Below are 21,386 nucleotides of genomic sequence, written 5' to 3'. Positions count from 1 at the left end.
CTTTATATCCGTTAGAATAAATGCTTTTAAAAATTAAAATTAAATAAAATAATAATTTATTTACTGTACAAAATTAAAAAAAAAACCTAAACAAAACATTATATAAAAAATAACTACATTTCGCAGTTTTATTTGAAATTATACACATTTAAATATAGATGTCATCACGAGTATTACAACTGTCAAAAATTCACATTTTCTTATGTCAAAACTGCCTGTCACGAGTCGGAAACAAAAACAAATTATCTATTTGAAAGATGTTTCTTTGTACTGAATATTTGTAAATTAAACGATATTTTTCTAATAAAAAATGGAACAAGTGAGATTATTAGTGCAAGAACAGGGTAGAGAAGCTAGAAACCTAGTGGCTTTTAACATTTCTGCTGCTAATGAAGAATTTAGAAGTAAGAGCTCTGTTTAAATTCTTTCACAATGTTGTAATTTTATAATTCGATTTTTCACGTTTGCGGTCACTTCTCACCACCCACATTCTGACTTTGATTAAGAGATTATTAAAGATCTATGACTAATGGTAATAAGAAGTTAATAACTAAGAAAATGCAATTTATAACAACTATAAAAACAGTTTAAAATAGATGTTTATAAAAATTTGTATAGATCTTAAAATATACCAAAAAATTGCTATTTTGTTGTAGAAATTAACTGATTTTAATAGTTTTTAAATGTTATATATCTCCTATTTCATCACTATAACCAGAAATGTTAAATATCTCCTATTTCATCCCTATAACCAGAAATGTTGATATAATGAACTTTTAATATTTTGCTAATCTATTTGCATTTTGTTTACATTTATAACAAATTTTATAATAAACAATAATCCAGATATTGACAACTACTAATTACAGCCCAATTTTTTATTTTTTACTGACAAATATGGGCCCTTTTAAAATTTGTTTCATAGGTTATTAGTATTACAAATTTCTCATTTCTCTAGTACACCATTAACCAATAAGGAACATAATACTAATTATTATTGAATATATTTAGGTAAGGTTGCTAGAAAACCTCCATGTTCTCCAAGAAACAATGGTGATTCTATCCACAGTTCGTCTCCTAAACCAAACCATATTAGATCTAGAACTGGAGCTCGGGTTAGATCAGCTTCCACTGGAAGAGACAAAAGGTCAGAGCTTAGAGCCAGGTATTGGGCACTGCTTTTTGGAAATTTACAAAGATCTGTAAGTACTTTTGTTATGTTTTATTTCAATGTATAATAGAATATAAAGACTCTTATAAGGCTCTCCCTTTCTGATCTGATATAGACTATCTAGCTTTACTTGGTTTTCTCCTTTTTCAGTATTTTTACAAATCCACATCAGAATTTGTTTGGTATTCTTTTATTTTCCAATATAATGGTGGATTAAATACAAGTCAAACAAATTTAAATTTAAAACATTATCTGAAAGGTCTTATATTTACTTTTTTTGTTTACTAGATTGCAGAAATATACAACACAGTGGAAACCCATGAAAGCTTAACAGAATGCCAAGAGGTTCTGTTAGTACTAGAAAACTATTTGAGAGATTTTACTGCTTTAGCCGATTGGTTTAGACTAAAATGGGACTATGAAAACACTCCTGCCTTACAAAGACCAACTTCATTAGCTTGGGATATTTGCAAAACCAATTTAACCAAAACCAGTAGATCTGGAAAGTCAACACCAAGTATAGGTAAAATTGTTTTATAGACACTTTTATAATTTTAATAACAAATTCAAATATTTTGTTGTTTTTGTATTATTATTTTGATTTGTATTTTAGGTTCTGGCAGGAATAGTCCAAATGTTTCTTCTGGAAAAATCAGTCCTAAAATATTACAGAATAAGACAAAAACTTCCACATCTTGTCCCACTAGTCCCCTGCCTACTATTGATCAACCAATCATTGAAGGTGAGCCTTTGGTAACTTCTCAAGCTGTTGAAATGAATAAGAAAGTTAAAGACAGCATTAAATCTCTTCAAGAAACAAATACTGAAGGAAATATAATAACTGAAGCGACCACAAATTATGTTGATCTGAAAACTGAGATCAAAGATTCTTTTACTGGGGGAAATCTTAATAGTGCTGGAAATATTCCAATTCAAAGAGAAAATGGTGCTGTAGAGGAAAAAACAAGCCATGTCTTTGTTGAAACAAAGCATATAGGTACTGAAGACATAGATCTCGAAACAGTTGCTGCTGTTACTGTAGAGGAAAAAGCTAGTGGATCAAATGGGGATGGTATCAGTGGTACTAGTAAGTAGTTTCTTAGTTTCTACATACATTTTTTTATATCTAGTACCATATTTGGTAGTTTTTTGGTGAAAAATCAATTATTGCTATTATATTATTATATTGAGAGTTAATATCAAGCCTACTCATTTCCTGGAGTGACTGGTGATTGGTGGAATGTGTGTTTTGAAAAACATTGCTTCTCTCTACATTGCTTTGACCATTCTTTGAGTGGCAACGGAGGTGTAATGGTGGATCCAGGTTTTATTGACATTTACCTATGAAATCATGTCATTTAGGTTGTGTTAACAACATGCAAAAAGGTCACGAGAAAAACTTAACTGCTTGCCTTACGAATTAATTTAATTATCAAAAAATAAGACATAATAAAGAATCAATTAACGCTTTAAAAAAAACAAAATTATTATCCTGAGTTATCTCGTTACAGGAAAATTAAGTGCTAAAAACGTTGTTTGCCAATAAAAGCATAGGTATATTTTATATATTTGTATAGTGTGATAGTCTTTGAAGCATGGCACAACACATAATGGCACTTGACAGTTAGGACATATATATTTTGTTTCTGTTCCTTTCTGTTTCTTTGTATTCTGTTTCTGAACTCTTTTTCTGGCGTTATCCCTTTTTCTGCTACACATTGCACATTGACGTGTTGGAATATTTTTCTTCTGTATTGGAGGAACATATTCTGGGAAATGTACTATAGTATCAGTGTTATGGACAGTGGAGAGCATAATTATATCTCTTTTATCTCGCAATTGTAATGCTAATAATTTTCTACGTTGATAACCAATGATATTTCCATTTGGAACTTTTTTGTGTGCATGAGTGGTGGCATGTCTTTTCTATTAGCTTTTGCGGTTACACAAGTGTCGTTTTTTTTGTAATCAGAAAATTAGACAATTGAGGAGAAGAATAAAAGTTGTCATTTATGAGGCAATAGCCTAAGTCGAATAGCGGCTACATAAGAGATAGTACAATTTGCGATGTAAATCTGTCTTCTTCTTCTTCTAATGGCGCTACAACCCTTTGTGAGTCTTGGCCTGCTTAACAATGTTCTTCCATTCTGCCCTGTCGGATACTTTCCTTCGCCACTGCCTGATGTTCATGGTTTTAAGATCCCTCTCTACGTCGTCTATCCATCTTTTATGGGGCCTTCCTCTTGTTCTGTTTCCTTGGATCTTCCATCTTTGGACTACTTTTACAGCTCGATTATCCGGCATTCTTTCTAGGTGACCAAGCCAGTTTAGTCTTTGTGACTTTACAAATCTGACAATATCTGCGCTCTGCATTAGTTCATCCAGCTCGTGATTCATTTTAATTCTCCACGAACCATCGCTGCATTGGGTTGGTCCAAATATCTTCCTTAGTATTTTGCGCTCAAATATTCTCAGTTGATTTTCATCAGTGGTTGAGAGGGTCCACGTTTCACATCCATATGTGACCACTGGTCTAATTACTGTTTTGTAGATTCTCAGCTTAGACTCACGATTCAGTAACTTACTTTCCATTAAGTCTTTGTATGCATAAAAGCACTTATTACCGCTAAGAATCCGTGCTTGTATTTCTTGGCTGATGTTGTTGTTGTCATTTATTATTGAGCCTAGGTAGGGAAAAGTGGAGGCATATTTGTAGGTATGGTTGTCTACCTTCAGATTCTCATGTTCATTCGATGTACAGATGTAAATCTGTACGTTGCATAATTTTGGTTGATAACGGTTCCTTTGCCGGTATATATTATAAATGACCAAACATAACCGCTATTAGTTTTGAAAACCAATTTTTTTTGAAAAGTGTTCATAAAATAGGCCAAATTTTATTTAGTTTAGGATTTGGATGCTCGTTTGGTTTATATTCTTATCGTTATTAGAAAAATGTAAATATTTTTTTATTTGGCAATATCTCTGATAGCTATTATAATAGCTTCTCTGAAAAATGGAGTTGATATTTTGGATTGTTTTGATCAATATAGTTGTTGGTCCGGCTTTTTTATGATGCTCTGTAGAATAACTAAACTAAGGAAAACATGTATTTCAGTATCTGTAGTTTTCCTCCAATCTAATCCTTTCGACGTAGCTGGAGCATGTCTAGTTATTTGTTCGCAAACCGGTTGGTTTTGGTGGTAATGTGAGCAATAATACTATCGTCAACGAATTTATTGAAGAAGTGTAAGACGTTGTTTGGCTCAGGAATTTCAAAATTTATAGAAGATTTCCCGTGAAACAGAAATCTAGGAGATGTCGATAAAATATTTATTTCACACCATTCACGTGCTGTTGTTACATCAGTATCACTTTCAGAGCCTGAACGGCTCATATTTTATTCTAATCCACTACTTTCGTACTGATAATGTTCGTCTTCACTATCACCCTCCATTAATGCCGCACAGTATTCGTAAATAAAAGACACAAACTGCGATACACCTTCTTCAATGATCAGACATGTACTAAATCGTTACCGTTAGCTATCCGTACCACTGCGCTCAGAGTGGAGGGTGGTAGCTTGGCACAGCAAGTTTCCCCACCATCGTATATAATACAGCGACAACAAAATCTGCGGCAACAAAATAGACGAGTTAACACGTTTTAATATATTTTATGCCACTATTTAAAACGACTTTAAATGGTTTGCTACTGTTCAGTTGTTCAGTCAACATTCAGCACGAGATATCTCGGGATAATAATAATTTTTGTTAAAAATTGTTTGGCCGAGCATAGTCGGGATAAAATGTTAAGAACTCAGTGTTAAACTACTCAGTTTTTTCTCGGCCGGGGTAAATGCAACACCTAATAGCACCCAACATACATCCTAAAGTATTGCACCATCTCTGTATTAGGCCACATATTTATAAAACAATAATAGTAGTACAAAAAATACTACACCTTTATTTGTTTATATCCACAATTTTGTGTTTAACAAATACTATTTTTGTTTTAGAGATTTCCAAAAAGCCTGAACCTCTTAAGAAAAAAACAGAAACCGCAAAAGTCGAATCTAAAGTTAAAATTCCTCAAAAACCAAGTGTAAAGTCTATCTCCGTAAAATCTGACAAAATCCCCACCCAAAAACCCAAGCCAGCAGATATAAGTCGTTCGAGTACTAAAATTATAAACAAAAAACCCATGTTAGAAAAACAAAATAGTAGAGAAGAAGAAAAACCTACAGAAGCGAATCAAATAGAAGATAAATTTGTTGAAACGGATGCTAAAAAGAGTAGTCTAGAACTCAAATTTACTGATGCTTTAGAAAAACCAAGTTTGATAATTAAAAATCTGGATTCGCCTAGTGAAGATCAAAGAACCTATGACACGCTTCGTAAGGTACGAAATATAAATTTATACCTTTTAGTTTTTTTAAGATTCTATATAAATTCAATTAGTTCTCCAACACTATGTTCTTGTGTGTACGATTCTTGAGATTAAGAGGGTTTTTAACATGATACTAAATATACATATATATAGTCATTGTATTATTTTGAATTCTCCTTTTTTGGTAGGCATATAAAAGTCAACTGTAACATTTCTCAAGGGAATACTTTTTTACAGATGTCTTAATATTGTTCTGAAGTTATTTTCTTGTGGCATCTTAATGCAATTTACTATTTTTATTGGGAATAAGCCACAATTCTACTTTAAAATTAAGTTTATCAAGTGGAAATCAAAACGTCAAATAAACTTAATTTTGAAGTAAAATTGTGGCTTATACCCAACAAAAATAGTAAATTACAGATGTGTTATTTTTTAACAGAAGTCTTACAACATTTTATTTTGTAGGTTGGTGTGCAGAGTGCCGAAAAAAGTACATGTACAGACGACGACTTCCCCAAGTTGCCTATAAAGAGACCCAACGTTATTAAAGTCAGTATAGACTGCCAAACTGACGACCAATTAGAGAAGAAAGATAAAGAACCCGAGAAAAAGGATACTAAAGAACCGGACAAGAAGGATAGAGATGCTAGAGAAGTAGATAAGAAGTGTGTAAAGACTGCTAAAGTTGAGGTAAAACCTGCAAAGCCTGTTACTACCGTAAGGGCTGCCTACTCTACAGCATTGACTAAAAGTGCTTCAGCAAAGATTGTACCACCTAGGGCTAAAGTTGAAGTTAAGCCTCATGTGACAAATGTTTCTAGGTAAGCATTTTTTGTTTATTTATGGATGTTTTATTTATTACAACAGTTAATGAAATACTTTAATGTACAAATATACTTTAATGTACAAATATATTAAAAAAACATATGAGTTAAAAATGATATACAAAACATCCTGTAGATATTAACGTAACATTTACACACTTCCATGTTAAAGAAACTATAAAGAAGAACTTCATGTCATTTTTGAGTGCAGAGTTTCATCACAGGTGTCCTGCAATATTCGTATATCTTAACATCGTAATTATGATGCCAAACAATTGTTACCATTTTCTAATAAAAGTAAATATAAAATAAACACTTTCTCTCTGGAGATAGATGGGATGACAAATGATGACAGTTCACATCAACTTAACTGTACTTATGTAATCTTGTTGCAATTTAGTGCAATGTGAGCTGCTTGCTAGTAGATTCTAATTAATCTGGGTCTGTCTTGCCAGATTCTACATGAAGGCAGTAAGTGAAATATTGCTTGTGGATTTATATCCTTGTTCCTGTAATTTTAAAAGATCCCTTCTTTTTCAGCAATCTGTATCTGTAGAGTAGGGAGGGCGAGTTAAGTTTCACAGCACTTAGGCCACAATTGACCTATTGTGCATCCTCCCAGGGAGCTGTCGCCCTTAGCTCATTGTCCATCCTGCCATTTCTAGGAAGGTGGACAAGTCACCAGGAGACATCTCTCTTATGTGGGCAGGTGTGGGCCAGGACTCGCCGAACGCGTACTCTCGTATTAACGATAACTCCGGGCATTCACATAGGACATGCTCTACAGTTTCGTCTTCTCGTTCACACTTCCTACATAGAGGTGTGTCTGCTAGCCCCAGTGTATGGAGGTGTTTGCTTAGTTGATAGTGACCAGTTAAAAAACCAACTGCCAAACGTAGGTTTTTCTTGGTCATTCCCAAGTACTTCTTTGACGCTGACTCTTCAAGGTTACTTAGTGTTACCCTGGCAAGTTTACATCCTTGTCCTTCTTCCCATCTTTTTACGGTTTGCGTATGGGAGTGACATTTGACAATTTCCACGATTGTTGTAGTTGACCAACCAAAAAGATCCCCAGGTCCTAAAAGCCTTAGGCCTGCCGCCTTCCTAGCCAATTGGTCAGCAATGCGGTTGCCTTTATTCGTATTGTGTCCTTTAACCCACCTCAGGATGATGGTATTACCATCCGAAACTTGACTTATTGACTCGTGACACTCCATTACTAACCCTGATGTGACACGTGGTAATGACAGCAGTGTAGACCCAGGCGATCACCCTGGGCGAAAGGCCCCAGGTGCGTCCGACCGTTTGTCGACACTGCTCGTAGGCAATATATGCTCTTTTAGCTCTACCATTTAAGTGTGAGTTCCATGTTTTCTTAGGATTTATAGATAGTGAGTGTTCCTTGCACCATGTTTCTATTAGTCGGAGAGCAACTTGTGATCTCTCACATAGTGTGTTCTCAAACTTACCGCTTTGCAGGACAGCAATATCGCCTGCATAGGCTATTGTGTAGAAACCGTTGCTGCTGAGTTGGTCAACCAGGGTATCTAGAACTATGTTCCAGAGGAGTGGTGATAGCACACCTCCTTGTGGACACCCCCTCGTAATTCTGCCTCTAACAGAAACGTCTTCTACATTTATGCTTATTTCTCTATTAGAGAGCATACTGAATATCCATTCGCTTATGGCCAGGGGAACATTCCTGACGTTGAGCTGTTGGGTGATGGATGGGAATGTGGTTTTATCAAACGCTCCCTCAATGTCTATGAATAAACATAGGGAGGATTGTTTATTATCCTGTGATCTTTTAATTCTTCCCACTTCGTAATGCAGTGTAGAATCGGTAGATCTTCCCGAAGTATATGCATGCTGATTTGGGTGAAGTGAGTTATGGACAAGAACTTCATCCCTTATGTACCTCTCGCATAGCCTTTCCATCGTTTTCAACAGAAAGGATGTTAGGCTAATTGGCCGGAAAGCCTTTGGTAGGGTGTAGTCCATCCTACCTGGTTTTGGTATGAAGATCACACGTACTTGTCTCCACTTCCTAGAAATATATCTCAGAGCTAAAGAGGCTCTTTGATTGATAAGAATCCGAATCCTCTTTGAGTTTGGTGCGTTTTGCTATGTTAAAAACTGTTCTTGCTATCTTCCTAACGTGTTCCAATTCAGTGCAACTCTTTTTCATCAATATTACCATCTATATTGCACTTTCTTATAGCTTTTAATCATTGCAGTTTATCGTTGCACTTTATTATTGCATTTAACATTGTATTTTATTATAGCACTTTATTGTTGCAGGTTATTATAGCACTTTATTTTTATACTGTATCATTGGACATTATTAAAGCAATTTATCATGGCACTTTATCGTTTATATGCCGATTGCAGTCGTTAGTATTTTTGTACTGCCAATATATGATTGCATTTCTCTATAAATTTCTGTCTAGGGTCATACCAATACCAATCCCCTCTAAGACATGTTTTGCCTAAAAATTGCATCTTGTTGATCTTCCTAGCATAAATTCAAACTGATTTGAAATTAATATCATATATTTAAGCAATTATTGTTTTAGATCTTCTATTCCTCCAAAACAACCAACAAAACCATACTCAGCTCGTCCTATAACAAACCAAAGACCTACGAAACCGGAACCCACCGTTCTATCCCGCAGCAAAACCGTCGGAGACATGAAAAATCCTCATTTCATAACTAAAAGTGCCACCAAACCTCCGCCTCGAACCCAACAACAGAAACCTTTCCAGCCCAATCCAGCCATGTTGTTGCAGAAGAGTAAAACGACTTTGAGTAAGGATCAGTTAACCAAATCGCTATCTTTGGATGAATACGCCAGCTCGGCCGAGACTCTGGTGAACCAAGAAAGGAGCTCCGCTAATACGAATAGCAGCAATAGCATTGCCAGTTCTTCAGAGACTTTGAATAATGAAAACGTTAAGAAAACTTCCACAGATGGTTGGTTAACGGTTAAGGGAAGATCAAGATTTAAGAATGGTGGTAAATCGAGGAATTCCTACACGGCTATGTCATGGGCAACTAGGTTCCATCAGGTAAGGATATGCTTGATTTAATTTTTGTGAAATTAGCTAATTTTAACATCAATTTTAACATCAAAAGTAGCTGTTGTTTTTTCTTTATTTTAAGCTTCATATTATTAATCATGATTTACAGGTCAGTGCCACTGCAAGTCTACCTGCCCTAGCTCTTCTCCCAGAATCAGACACCACGAAGCCTCAAAAATCCATAGAAAAAAGCGTCAAAGAAAACTTGAACACTCTAAAATCTCTCAGAAACAATTCTGAAAATAGCACCAACAACAATAAGAACGTTCTTAAGAGATCTAACACAACTGTCAGTAAAGTCACAATTACCCAAACATCTAGTAATCAAAATAACAGCATTCAAGAGAAGAACAAGACCAATATGCAGATCAAGAGAACCGCTGAAAGAGAGCATAAGAAAATAGCTGACGTCGACTCCGAAACTGATGATGAAATGAAGATGAAGGTAATACCCTCTATAAATTAAATGTTTCAGACTTAACTGTAATAAACTGTTTGTAGGATATGCAAGATGAACTGGCCACCGAGGAAGAACATAGGAAAAAGGCTAAACAACTGTCCGAAGAAGAAGATCGTCTCACAAAAGAAATAGAACACCTACAGGGTCTTGAAATCGAAGTCGACACGGAAACTGATGGAACTGAAACTGATGGAGATGAATTACAAGGAGATAATGACGATGATTCTACTCAAGACGTTACGCTTATTCTAGACGACCAGATGTCGTTAGAAGCGAGATATGAGCCCATGCTAGCTGGTATGATTACTGGAATAACTTGTTTCACTTCAATATTATTGTTTTTTTTTTTCAGAAATGTCTTGGACTGAAAGAATTGATACTTTAGCAGCATTGGAAGCCTTGACGGCTCGGCACCCAGGCAGAGCCCACGAACTCCATCAAAAACTATCAAATCCTTCGCGCAGACGAAGTTTAGCGGAAACAGTCAGAAGATACCAAGCCAAGCAGGCCAAAGCGCAACAGAGGCGCCAGGATCTACAACAAGAAAAAGCTCAAAAGCTACAAGCATTATTGGCTAGAGTTGAAGATGTTAAAGCTGCTAAACTGCAACTAATAGAAGAGAAAAGGAAGAGGATGGAGATGAGATTACAGAAAGCGGCTCAGAACAGGAATCGACATATAAAAGATATAATAAAGAAAGCTCACGATGAAGAGGAGAAGCTGAAGGAGATCGCATTCATCAACGAACTTGAAGCTCAAAATAAAAGGTATGATATACGGATTTTAAAACTATTCAAAACTTTTTAAAAGAAAAAATCATAAAAACATTTGTCTGACATTCATTTCTGATCTCCTTAATTATTCTTATTTAATTTTTAACTATGTATATCCTGCTAACTGCGCCATGTTTCTTTAGACACGATTATTTACAATCTTGTCGGGAACAACGAGGTCGCATACAAGGCATTAAGGAGGACAGGCGCAAGAGACAAGAAGAAAAGGCAGCTAAAGAGGCCGCCGTAGAGGAACGAAGAAAAGCATTAGAACGAGAAAGGCTGGAAAGGTTAGATAGACTACAAGACGAACGGAGGCAAAGAGACGAAAGGATCGGACAGCAGCAACAGCAGAGAGAACGCGAAAGGCAAGAGTTGGCGAGAGAGAAGGCTAGAGATAGAGAGGTAAGTGTTTAATAGGAAACTATTTTTGGTTTCTTTATTTTCAAAATTTTAGGAACGGTTATCTGCTCTTCATGAAAAACAACTGGCCTCCACGCAGGAGCTCCAGAAACGGATCGAACAGAAACATGAAGATACTAAAAGGCGCCACGATGAAAATATGGAACAAATCAGACAAAAAGCGCTGGAATTGTCGATTCATCGATGCCAGACTGAAGATAATCAAGCTCCTAACATGGTGCCTTATCCTACACAAAAAATGTGCTCCGTTTGCAGTGTACTTGTAAGTATAGATTATATATTAGGCATAATATAAGTAATTATTACGAAAATCGAATTTTGGTTCTTAAAATTAAGGTTTAAAACGTATATTAAGATAACTTTGTTAACTATACGGAATAGTTTTCGTATTATCGACTGTTCTAGTATTTTCATAGACACTTTATCTGGTTTGTATACCAGAACAAGTTAAAATGATACAGCTTCGATTAAAAACTCTCTAAACGCATTTTAACTGACTTAAAATTTATTTAATAAATTAACATGATAAAACCAAGGAGGAACATTTTTCGTATTTTCTAAAAGTACTATATTTTAATCAATAAATATTATTCTTCCTAGATCAAATCTGAAGTCTACTTAATGAGCCATCTAAGGGGCAGGATGCACCAAGAAGCCCTGAAACAAGCCAACCTCCAACCCGGCGACGTCGAACAGTACAACGTGAAGCAAATAATCGAAGCTCCCGCCGAAAAGGAAGACCCCAAAATAACAGCTGCTAAAGAACGGGGTAAAACGTACCGGAAGAGATGTAAGAAGATCAGGCAGCGAATGGCCGTCAAAGGAGCAGAGTTCGAGACTAAGTACAAGCCGAACGTGACGGATGGCACCAATAAACGTAGCTTGAATCGCAGCATAAACACGATCGGTTCTATTACCAATCAAGCAACTCAAGGATTGTCTCCAGCTACGACGAGCCAGTTGGATAGGATACTCAACGAGCTGACGCGATTGCTCAATAAAGGAGCTAAAAACGATTTGATGATGTTCCAGAGCGTAGGCGGTTTTGCTGTTTTGGGAAAACTGTTAGCTTTGGGACAGGATGGAAATGCTTCTATATCTGTCAAGTAAGTGTATCTACTTAAGTCGACAAATGTTTGATTTAAATATATGACAGGCGTGTAGAGCGTCTTTATATTAACTCTTGGTTTTAGTTACCAAAGAAAAAAGAAAGCAATGTATCTACACTTTAAAGTATTGATCGGTTGTCAAAAATCCATGGCCACTTTTCAAAACCACTTTTAATATCAATATTTAAAAATAATACAAAATTGTCTGTCACTCATCTATTCCACTTTGTAGTAAAACCTTTCAAATGTGAATCAACTTCATTTCTAACCGACACTGTCATATCTCATAAGTAGACTTCGGCAAATATGCATATTGCATATTTTGCATATTGTGCATATTTTATGCAAATATTTCATATTTTGGCATATTTGTATAAAAGTTTGCATAAAGTGCATAAAAGTTCAGATTTTTATACTGTATTTGAAAATTTTTAAACATACCAATTTATTTCAATTCTTGTATAAAATTTTGTAGTCATTTTAATCAAGAAATGATCTAAGTACGTAATCTCTACAGGTACAAAACATTTACAATTTCAAAGAAGATCAATTTAAATAGCCCTCAACATTCTTAGAAAGTCTCGGTCACTGAGGCATTCAGTTATTGGATAATCGCTAAGGGTTCGCTCATTTGCATTTTATGATCTAATCCCCAAATCTATCTACAATTTATTGTATCTTAACAGCAGGTAAACGGCTAATAGTTTTGTTCCTAATTTAGGGATTTTCCAAAATCTCCCAGTTTATTGAATTAGGTACCTAAACATTTCTAATTTGATGCTCAGATTTGTAAATCATTTTTGTTTTGATATTCAAAGCGTAAACACTCGTTGTGCGTAACAAAAAGGAAGATTGTGATTTTATAATGCCTAAAACAACCAGTGCTTCAACTTGGATTAAACCTTATAAAGAGCTGTCTATGGATATGGGAAAAATCTACTGTTCAGTCTGTGGCAAAATTGTAAGTATCTAATATTTTCTATTAAATATCTAATATTTCATACATACAGGGTATTTTCAAATGACACTTACAACGTTTGACTGTAGATACTTCTCGAAAAATTGAACAAAACGATATAGTTAATGAGGGGTCAAACTTATTTACTTTTCGATATACAGGATGTTAAAATTAAAAAAAATTAAATTCTTTTAGTTAATAACAACAATAACTTTAAAACCAATAAACGTATTTACTTGAAATTTAGTACTCGTAGGTTGTTTTTAAATGAAAAATAGCTTCCTTTAGTGAGAAAAAATTGTCCATGGTACAATACAATGGTGTGTATTTAGAAAAATGTTTCACCTTTACTTTTTTTTTATGAAGTCAGCTATTCTAAAACACAATTATTTTATTGTAATTGAATTAACAAAAAAAAAACTTTTGTTGAATTTTAAAATAAGTTATATGATGTACTAATGGTTAGTAACAAAAACTAATTTGTGGATTAATACTGCATTTAAAACACTTAGCGAGTGTTTTTTTTCCAAACCAGTTATTTGATTAACCAAAAACACCTTGTATATTTTTATATTTTAAAGGTTGGGTTAAAATAAAGGTTTTTATTTTTATTTATAGATAGCATGTGAGAAGAAATTTCAGATAGACCAACATGTGAGAACTGCTTCACACATTGCAAAAAAAGGAAAAATAGGAGGAAAACATCAAACTTCAATGGCTAAATGTTTCCAATCTACTTCAAAAAAATTAGATGAGCAAGAAACTTTTAATGAAGACTTGTGTCGCGCATTAGTGTCTGCAAACATACCGCTTTCAAAATTAGCAAATGTAAATTTTAGTTCGTTTCTAAAAAAATATTGCAAACTTAATGTTCCAAGTGATCGGTCTCTAAGAAGAAATAATGTGAACGGGCTATACTCGTCGGTGTTAATTAATATTAAGGAAGAAATTGCAGATAATTATTTTTACATATCTGTAGACGAAACCACTGATTCCTCAGGAAAGTATATTGCTCATTTATTGATTGGTGTTCTTAAAGAAGATAACTTACCAAAATCTCATCTTATTTCATGCCAGCAACTTGAGAAAACAAATGCTTTAACAATTTCGCGTTTTATACAAGAAACATTAGCAACTTTTTTTTTTCCGACAACTATTCCTTCTAATAAATTACTGTTTATTTTATCGGATGCTGCTCCTTATATGGTGAAATCAGGACAAAATTTAAAAATATTTTTCCCAGATTTAATACATGTTACTTGTGTAGCGCATGGATTAAACAGAGTTGCAGAGGAAATACGAAAAAAGTTTCCTCTTGTAAATACCATGATATCCAGTGTCAAAAAAGTATTTCTTAAATCTCCTATAAGAATTCAACTTTATAAAGAAATGCTACCTAACATTCCTCTTCCACCACAACCTATTTTAACGCGATGGGGAACATGGTTAGAAGCAGCTAATTTTTATGCAGATCATTTTGTTAAAATAAAGAACACAATTGATACGTTAACAGATGAAAGTTCCCAATCTCTTTTGGATTCTAAACAAACTCTTCAGAGTAACTTGCTTCAACAAGAACTTTCATTTATAAAATCAAATTTTAGTTTTGTTCCAAAAACAATTACTCAGTTAGAATCACCAAAACTGTCATTGTTCGAAAGTACAGCATTAATAAAAGAATTTGCGTCATGTTGTCGGAACGTTAGAGGTAATATTGGAAAAGATATTTTAAAACAATTTGAAGCTACTATGGAAAAAAATAAAGGTTACCATATTCTTTCTGAAGTAGTCAGTGTTCTAGCTGGAAATATTTCGGAAACAATTAATTTAGAACCAAATGTTTTGGTTAGTTTGAAAAATGCTCCCGTTACATCAGTTGATGTTGAACGAAGTTTTTCCATATATAAATATATGTACTCAGACAGAAGCCACAAGTTTTTGTTAGAAAATTTTGAACACCACTTGGTCATTTATTGTTACCATAATTCTAAATAAGTTTATTCATACTTAAAAATGATGTAGTTACTTAAAATAAATGTAAATCTTAATGAATAGTAGGAAATATTTACTTATGTACACTTTTTTTTTAAATAAAATTGTTACTATTTTACGATTTTTTTATTTATTTGTATGCATATTTTGTAAAATATTTGCATATTTTCTGGTAAACACATGCATATTTATGCGCATATTTTCTACATTTTTATTTGCATATTTGCCGAAGTCTACTCATAAGTGAAACGCCGCTTGGCTTCTGGAATCTGAATTGTTCCTCTTCTTCACAGCCGAATGAATGATGGTACATTAGATACAATAGATGGCACGGTATCCTCCACCAGTTTCTGTAATTTCAGCGGTATCTATTCCACTTTTTTTGAAGCTGAGTTCTTGTACGGTTAACTTCTAATAATTGAATCTTCAATAAAATGTTTCTCACATACAGTTGTTTTGTCAGTTTACATTTAGTGGTCTATTGGAATTGTTTTGCCAAAGTTTGCCTCGCCTGAGATTTTTTGGAACAATACACAGTTTTTATGCGGAAGCTCTAAAGGAGTGCTTCTTGCTTTCTTCTGGTTTGTTTAGGTAGGTAGGTATACAATCATAATCCTGGTCTAATTTTACAAAGAAATTATATATATATATATATATATATATATACAAATTATTGAGTTAGGCTTAAGTTAGACCGTCTGACTGACTTAAAAACTTTAAACATAGTAGTCCCATCGAAGCGAATTTATATCTACTACTGGATCAGGATTTTGAATGCATTGTTTTACTGAGATTTGATTATGTAAGTTATGGGTTTTTGCAGTAAGTGGATTAACAAACAATTTACGCAAACAATTATTTCTAACAAGATAATTATTTAAAATTTCTTTTTCCCGATAAGGGAGAGACGGCTGCATACTTCACACACCTCTTTCGTCAATTGACGTCAATTTTAATAATTGAATAACGTAAGTGAATATTTACTGGATCTGACATTAGAATCGAATATTTTTTAAACAGTGCAATCTAAATTTTTAGTATGATTTTGATTGTTTCTAATTTTGTTTCAGAACACTGATAATTTGTTGCAATTTATGGCAAATTGCTTGCAAAGGCGCCAATGGAGCTGCAAATTGTGAATATGTGATCCTGTCCAATCGATTGGCTCCTGTGATAGATCTTCTAAACATAAAATTATCGGTAAGTACGTTCTGTATCAAACAACTTCTATTCTAACTGAATCAAAGTTATGTTTACCTAATGCTATGAAAATCGAGTCACAAGTGTCACGTTTTTTTTTTAAATTGAACAAAATTATTATGCGTATCGAAAAAGTGACAGAACTAATGTTTTGTATGTAGTTGTGAAAATGAAGATCTTTTATTCATTTCAAAAATACATTTTTTATCATCCTTAAAATTGATGTATTTAATCCCAATTGAAATTCGCTCTATTTCATTCCAATTGTTTTTACTTCCTAACCGAGACCTAGTCTCTTTATCTAGTTTGTTATAATGTAATGTCTTGATGGGTCCAGAGAGACAAGAGGCGAGTTACCACGCCTATATCCTACCTGTAATGGTGTTTATTTTAATTTTGTATTGCAATAATACAAAAATTTAATTTTTGTGCTTATCCTTCGTGACCCACTAATTTTTTTTCATACCCTGGTGTGTGTATGCAAGAAAACATATTTAAATATTTATTATAGTTTTATGTATTTTAATAAAGAATCATTAGCTCAAAAAAAATGTAATAAAACAAAATAAAAATAAAATACTTTTTTAATGAGAAGTATGCAGTTGCTTTTGGCTAAATAAAAACCTCACGATTGGAGGAAAAGATGTTAATTTTATCCTCAGTTCCGGTTCGATTTCCAAACGGATCCTATATTTATTTTTGAGGAAAACCAGTATTCAAGATCCGGCCTCACACTTGTAGCTTGTAACAAAAGGAATTAGAAACTTCATCGCATTTTCTGCTAAAACTGGGTACTCCTGGCCTCAAGACAGCCAAAAATTTATCAGTGGTATTTTGTCAAACATGTCTTTGAGTGCACTATCACACGATAGTTCAATTACTGACTCAATTACTACTATCTAAATCCGGAAGTCCTGTCTCGGATTCTACGTCCATTGTAAATGAATTCCTTATCCATGCTTTGTTGCTGTGGATGGGGGGAAAATATTCCTTCAGATTTGCCTTCAGTCCTAGCAGGTGTTCCTTGAAAGCTGCTGAAATCTCATTCGTCAATGAATTCATGTTATACTCTTTTTGTATTCCTGTTAGCTTTGTAAAAGCTTTGTAATTTCGTGCTTCTGCGCCACGTATCCACAAATTAACTTTTTTTATTGCAGCTTTCTCCTTCTCCTGTACTTTAAATACAGTTACATTGCTACCTTGTAATGTCATATTTAACTTGTTCAAGAAGTCAAAAATATCCCAAAGATAGGCTACCTTGATTAAACAATTGACATCATGAAAACTGTCTTTATATTGAAATATTGCATCCCTAGCCTTTGGTGGATGTTGTTCTAAGAATATTGAAGTTTCTTCCTTCAATTTAATAAGTCTTTTTAAAACGTTCCCTTTTGATAGCCAACGCACTTATGCCATAATTGTTGCAGGCAATATTTATATTTGTAAGTAATCGTTGTAATTCTTCTACTGTTCTTGCAACTAGTATAGTGTCGTCTGTGTATCGAATATTATTTACAACCTCTCCATTGATTACGATTCCTTCGTTTGCTTGCAAAAGGGTTTCCTGGCAGATGCTTTGACTATAAACATTAAATAGCAGCGGTTACAAAATGCATCCCTGTCGTACTCATATTTCACTCACTTATAGCCTAATATGCCTAATTATAGAAATAACTATTCTTAAATTGTATTATGTTTTTTGTTGAATAAATTAATTTAAATAAAATGCTGTTTACGCTTCTTCTTAAGGTTCCTTCTTCGTTATGGAAGGGTAGCTATAACTACGGCAAATTGCTCTCTATCTTAAGCTGTTTTTAGTATCGAATGTGTATCCATGCCTGTCCAGTCTCTTACATTCTTCAGCCAGGAGCATTTTCTTCTTCCTGGGCCTCTTTTTCCTTCTACTTTCCCTTCTATTATGGGTCGTAGAAAGTTATATTTTTCTCCTCTGTTAATATGTCCTATATAACTCGTTTTTCTGTTGTTTACAATATTTAGGAGTTCTCTCTCAGTCCTCATTCTTGTCAGCACCTCGTTGTTGGTCACGTGCTCTGTCCACGAAATCTTCGGCAACCTCCGAAAAACACACATTTCAAAGGCTTCTATACACCTCATACTTGTAATTCCGAGAGTCCATGTTTCCACTCCGTATAGCAATAAGGAATGAATGAATGTTTAATACATTCATTAATTTTTACACTTACATTGAGTTATTGGGTTTTAATTACTTAACTTTGGTTTATACTTATTTGTCCTTGGTTTGTTCTTGATTTCGTAGCCATAGGACAGGTGGGTTTAAATTAATTGTCTTTAAAAAACCTATAAAAAAATATAGTTTAAATTGACAGTCCTCGATTTTTCAGTATTTATATTTTAATCACTTTCCTTTGGTTTAATACTCTTGTACACCTGATTTTAGTGTCATAGAGTATGTGGGTTTAAATTATATTTTTTGGTTTACGTTTAAGATCCCTTAATGTTGTACCCTTCTTTGCACCCGTAGGGTATTTGGGTTTTAATAACTTCTCATTGGTTTAATATATCTCTTAAAATAATTATTGAGAAAATAGTTCCCTTACATGAGGCACAAATCATATCAATCATAAAGGTGCAAAAATCAAAATCCTCAAGATTTCTTATATCAAAATCACCTTCAAGACCCCTGACAAAAATTTCTGGATCCGCCAGTGCATCCTTATGTTTCTAGTTTCCCTACTCCTTAAGTCTTCTTTACTCTCTCAGTTTACATCTGCTGTTGGTTCTTTTACCTGGTGGTATCCATTCCGTTATAACTCTTCCAAGAAATAGAAAATGAAGCCAAACTGAGAGGACTGGAAATAAATGAAAATAAAATTTAATAATATACCCTTCTATATTTTATGATAATTTTTTTATAATAATTTTGAATTTTCATATTTTTTAACTAATATACAATAAAATACAAATAATAAAAGGGATTTATAAAGAAATGGGTTACAGTCCCGCCATCTAGCCGCTAATTCTACGACTGTGAAATGAAAATGGATAGAAATTCTACCGTTATATAGTGAGATTGGTCTGGTTATACCAGCTGTTTAATATCGAAATCTATTATATTTTAATATATTGTTACTGTTTTTATTGCTTTTAAGATTTTATGATTCTGAGTATAATATATTATGGATTTATTTTTAAAGACTTATTGCGCCATCTAGATAATGAAATCAGTATCATTATTTACTAAAAATGCAGATATTTTCTTTATCAAATGTGCCATATTCATGCATAGATTCCAGTAGATAGCGCTACATGCACTAGAAAGTTATTTTCTTCCTTTTATTATTATTTTTTAACTATTATTTGTTTCAGAGTTATAAATTTTTAGAAAAAAAAATAATTAAAGTAGGGAAAAACCAGTAAAAGCAAAATGATGAATAGAGCTTCGGTGTTTAGGCAAAGAATATAAACCCATGTGCGTCTATATGCGTCTATATTCTTTGGTTTAAGTGAAGTTTCTACATTTGGATTAAAACAATTTTCAATTTGGATTAAAACACTTTTTAATTTATGTTTAAAAGTCATATTTCCCTAAAACGTTTAAAGTCGTTTCTTTTCGATTAAACACGTACGTTGTTCAAAACTAGACAACTTCAGCTCCATATTCCATCCAATATCGTCTTCATGGAGGCATTTCCCGTGACGTGCGATCGTTTGCAATGTCAAAGTTTAAAATCTGCGGCTTTTAGGCATATTTCAAATTCCTTATATTTATTGCCTAAACTCAAAAAACAGTGCAAAAAGATATTAAAGCATTCAATGCCGAACATAATCTAGACGTTATTGTGTGTGATCAGTGTATAAAGACAAACAAGGAACTAACTAAAATCAAAAATGAACTTGCAGTAGTAAGTAAAGTATCATTCCATTTAGAAAATCGTACGGAGGAGCAACAAGATTTAATTTCTTTATTAAAAGATAAATGTAATAAAAATTCAGCCATACCCATACTAACGTCATCTAGCGAAAAAACTGTAAATAAAGCAGGCCCAAGCAACTCAGGTTCTACCAGTCAAGAACCCATTAAATTATCATTAATCAGAATCACAAGTCGACCTCATTCATACATGAGTGATAAACAAAGAGAAAATAAAAACAATCTAAAAACAGGACACTCATCTTAGAATACCCAATCGAAAAAAGAAAACAAATACACCATTCCTAGACAAGGTTATATACATGTGTCTTGTCTAGGTGTTGATATGAAAGCCTATGATCTAAAATTCTTGGGTGAGACGGTACTCGATATTACTTTTAACGGCGTGGAATTGCATACAACAGACAAATACTGTACATAATAAGGTATAAAATTGACGAAATCTACATACCTAATATTTGGCCCAAAGGAGCTGCAGTTAGGAGATTTAACTTAAAAGAATTCAGCACATAAACAAGACGGAGAAAGAAACGTAGAAGCTTCTAAAAACTTTTATCAAAATAAACTAATTGGACCAGGTAAGGTAAGCATGTTTCATGTTAATTTGCAGTGTATTTCAAATAAAGTCGATATGATCCATGCTTTTCTTGCGGATCAAAATTTATATGACGTCATATGTTTTTCATTAGCTAATTTCTTTTGTAAAGGTAAAAAGAAACAAGGTGAAGTTGCAATTTATGTAAAAGAAAGTTTTATGTATTCTTCTCTTAATCTAAATGAACACAATGTAGAGCAAAGTTCAGAGTTTTGTGCAATTTATATACTTTCAATAAAAACCAATATTTTAACTGTATACAGATCGGGTAAGTAGTGTGATATCAGTGAATACAATGTGATAGCATGTATGGGCAGGTTATATGGAAAAATGCTGAAAGAAAAACTGGAAAAATCTATCTCAAATAAAATCAGAGAAGATCAGGCGGGGTTCACGGCAGGAAGATCTTGCATAGACCACATATATACACTCCAACAATTAATTGAAAAAAAATGGTAAAAAATAGACCATTACACATGGCATTCATAGATTTAAAAA

At 33.6% G+C, this 21,386-nt stretch overlaps 1 protein-coding gene across 1 annotated transcript in view; it reads left to right on the top strand.

The window, feature by feature from the left end:
- The first annotated feature begins 227 nt into the window (after positions 1–227).
- Positions 228–21,386, top strand: part of ssp3 (SCAPER domain-containing protein short spindle 3) — a 220,357-nt gene continuing 199,198 nt past the window's right edge. Inside the window, exons 1-14 of the mRNA XM_072531509.1 lie at positions 228–404; positions 1,012–1,202; positions 1,460–1,694; positions 1,785–2,258; positions 5,190–5,572; positions 6,026–6,381; positions 8,961–9,453; positions 9,575–9,910; positions 9,967–10,222; positions 10,278–10,692; positions 10,842–11,103; positions 11,156–11,383; positions 11,722–12,227; positions 16,251–16,380. Coding sequence (XP_072387610.1) covers positions 311–404; positions 1,012–1,202; positions 1,460–1,694; positions 1,785–2,258; positions 5,190–5,572; positions 6,026–6,381; positions 8,961–9,453; positions 9,575–9,910; positions 9,967–10,222; positions 10,278–10,692; positions 10,842–11,103; positions 11,156–11,383; positions 11,722–12,227; positions 16,251–16,380 — 4,359 coding nt within the window. The 5' untranslated portion in view covers positions 228–310. The remainder of the gene's footprint in view (positions 405–1,011; positions 1,203–1,459; positions 1,695–1,784; positions 2,259–5,189; positions 5,573–6,025; positions 6,382–8,960; positions 9,454–9,574; positions 9,911–9,966; positions 10,223–10,277; positions 10,693–10,841; positions 11,104–11,155; positions 11,384–11,721; positions 12,228–16,250; positions 16,381–21,386) is intronic.

This window comes from Diabrotica undecimpunctata, chromosome 5 (assembly GCF_040954645.1).
Source record: "Diabrotica undecimpunctata isolate CICGRU chromosome 5, icDiaUnde3, whole genome shotgun sequence".
Taxonomy (NCBI): Eukaryota; Metazoa; Arthropoda; class Insecta; order Coleoptera; family Chrysomelidae; genus Diabrotica; species Diabrotica undecimpunctata.
This window is presented reverse-complemented; position numbering and strand designations above follow the sequence as displayed.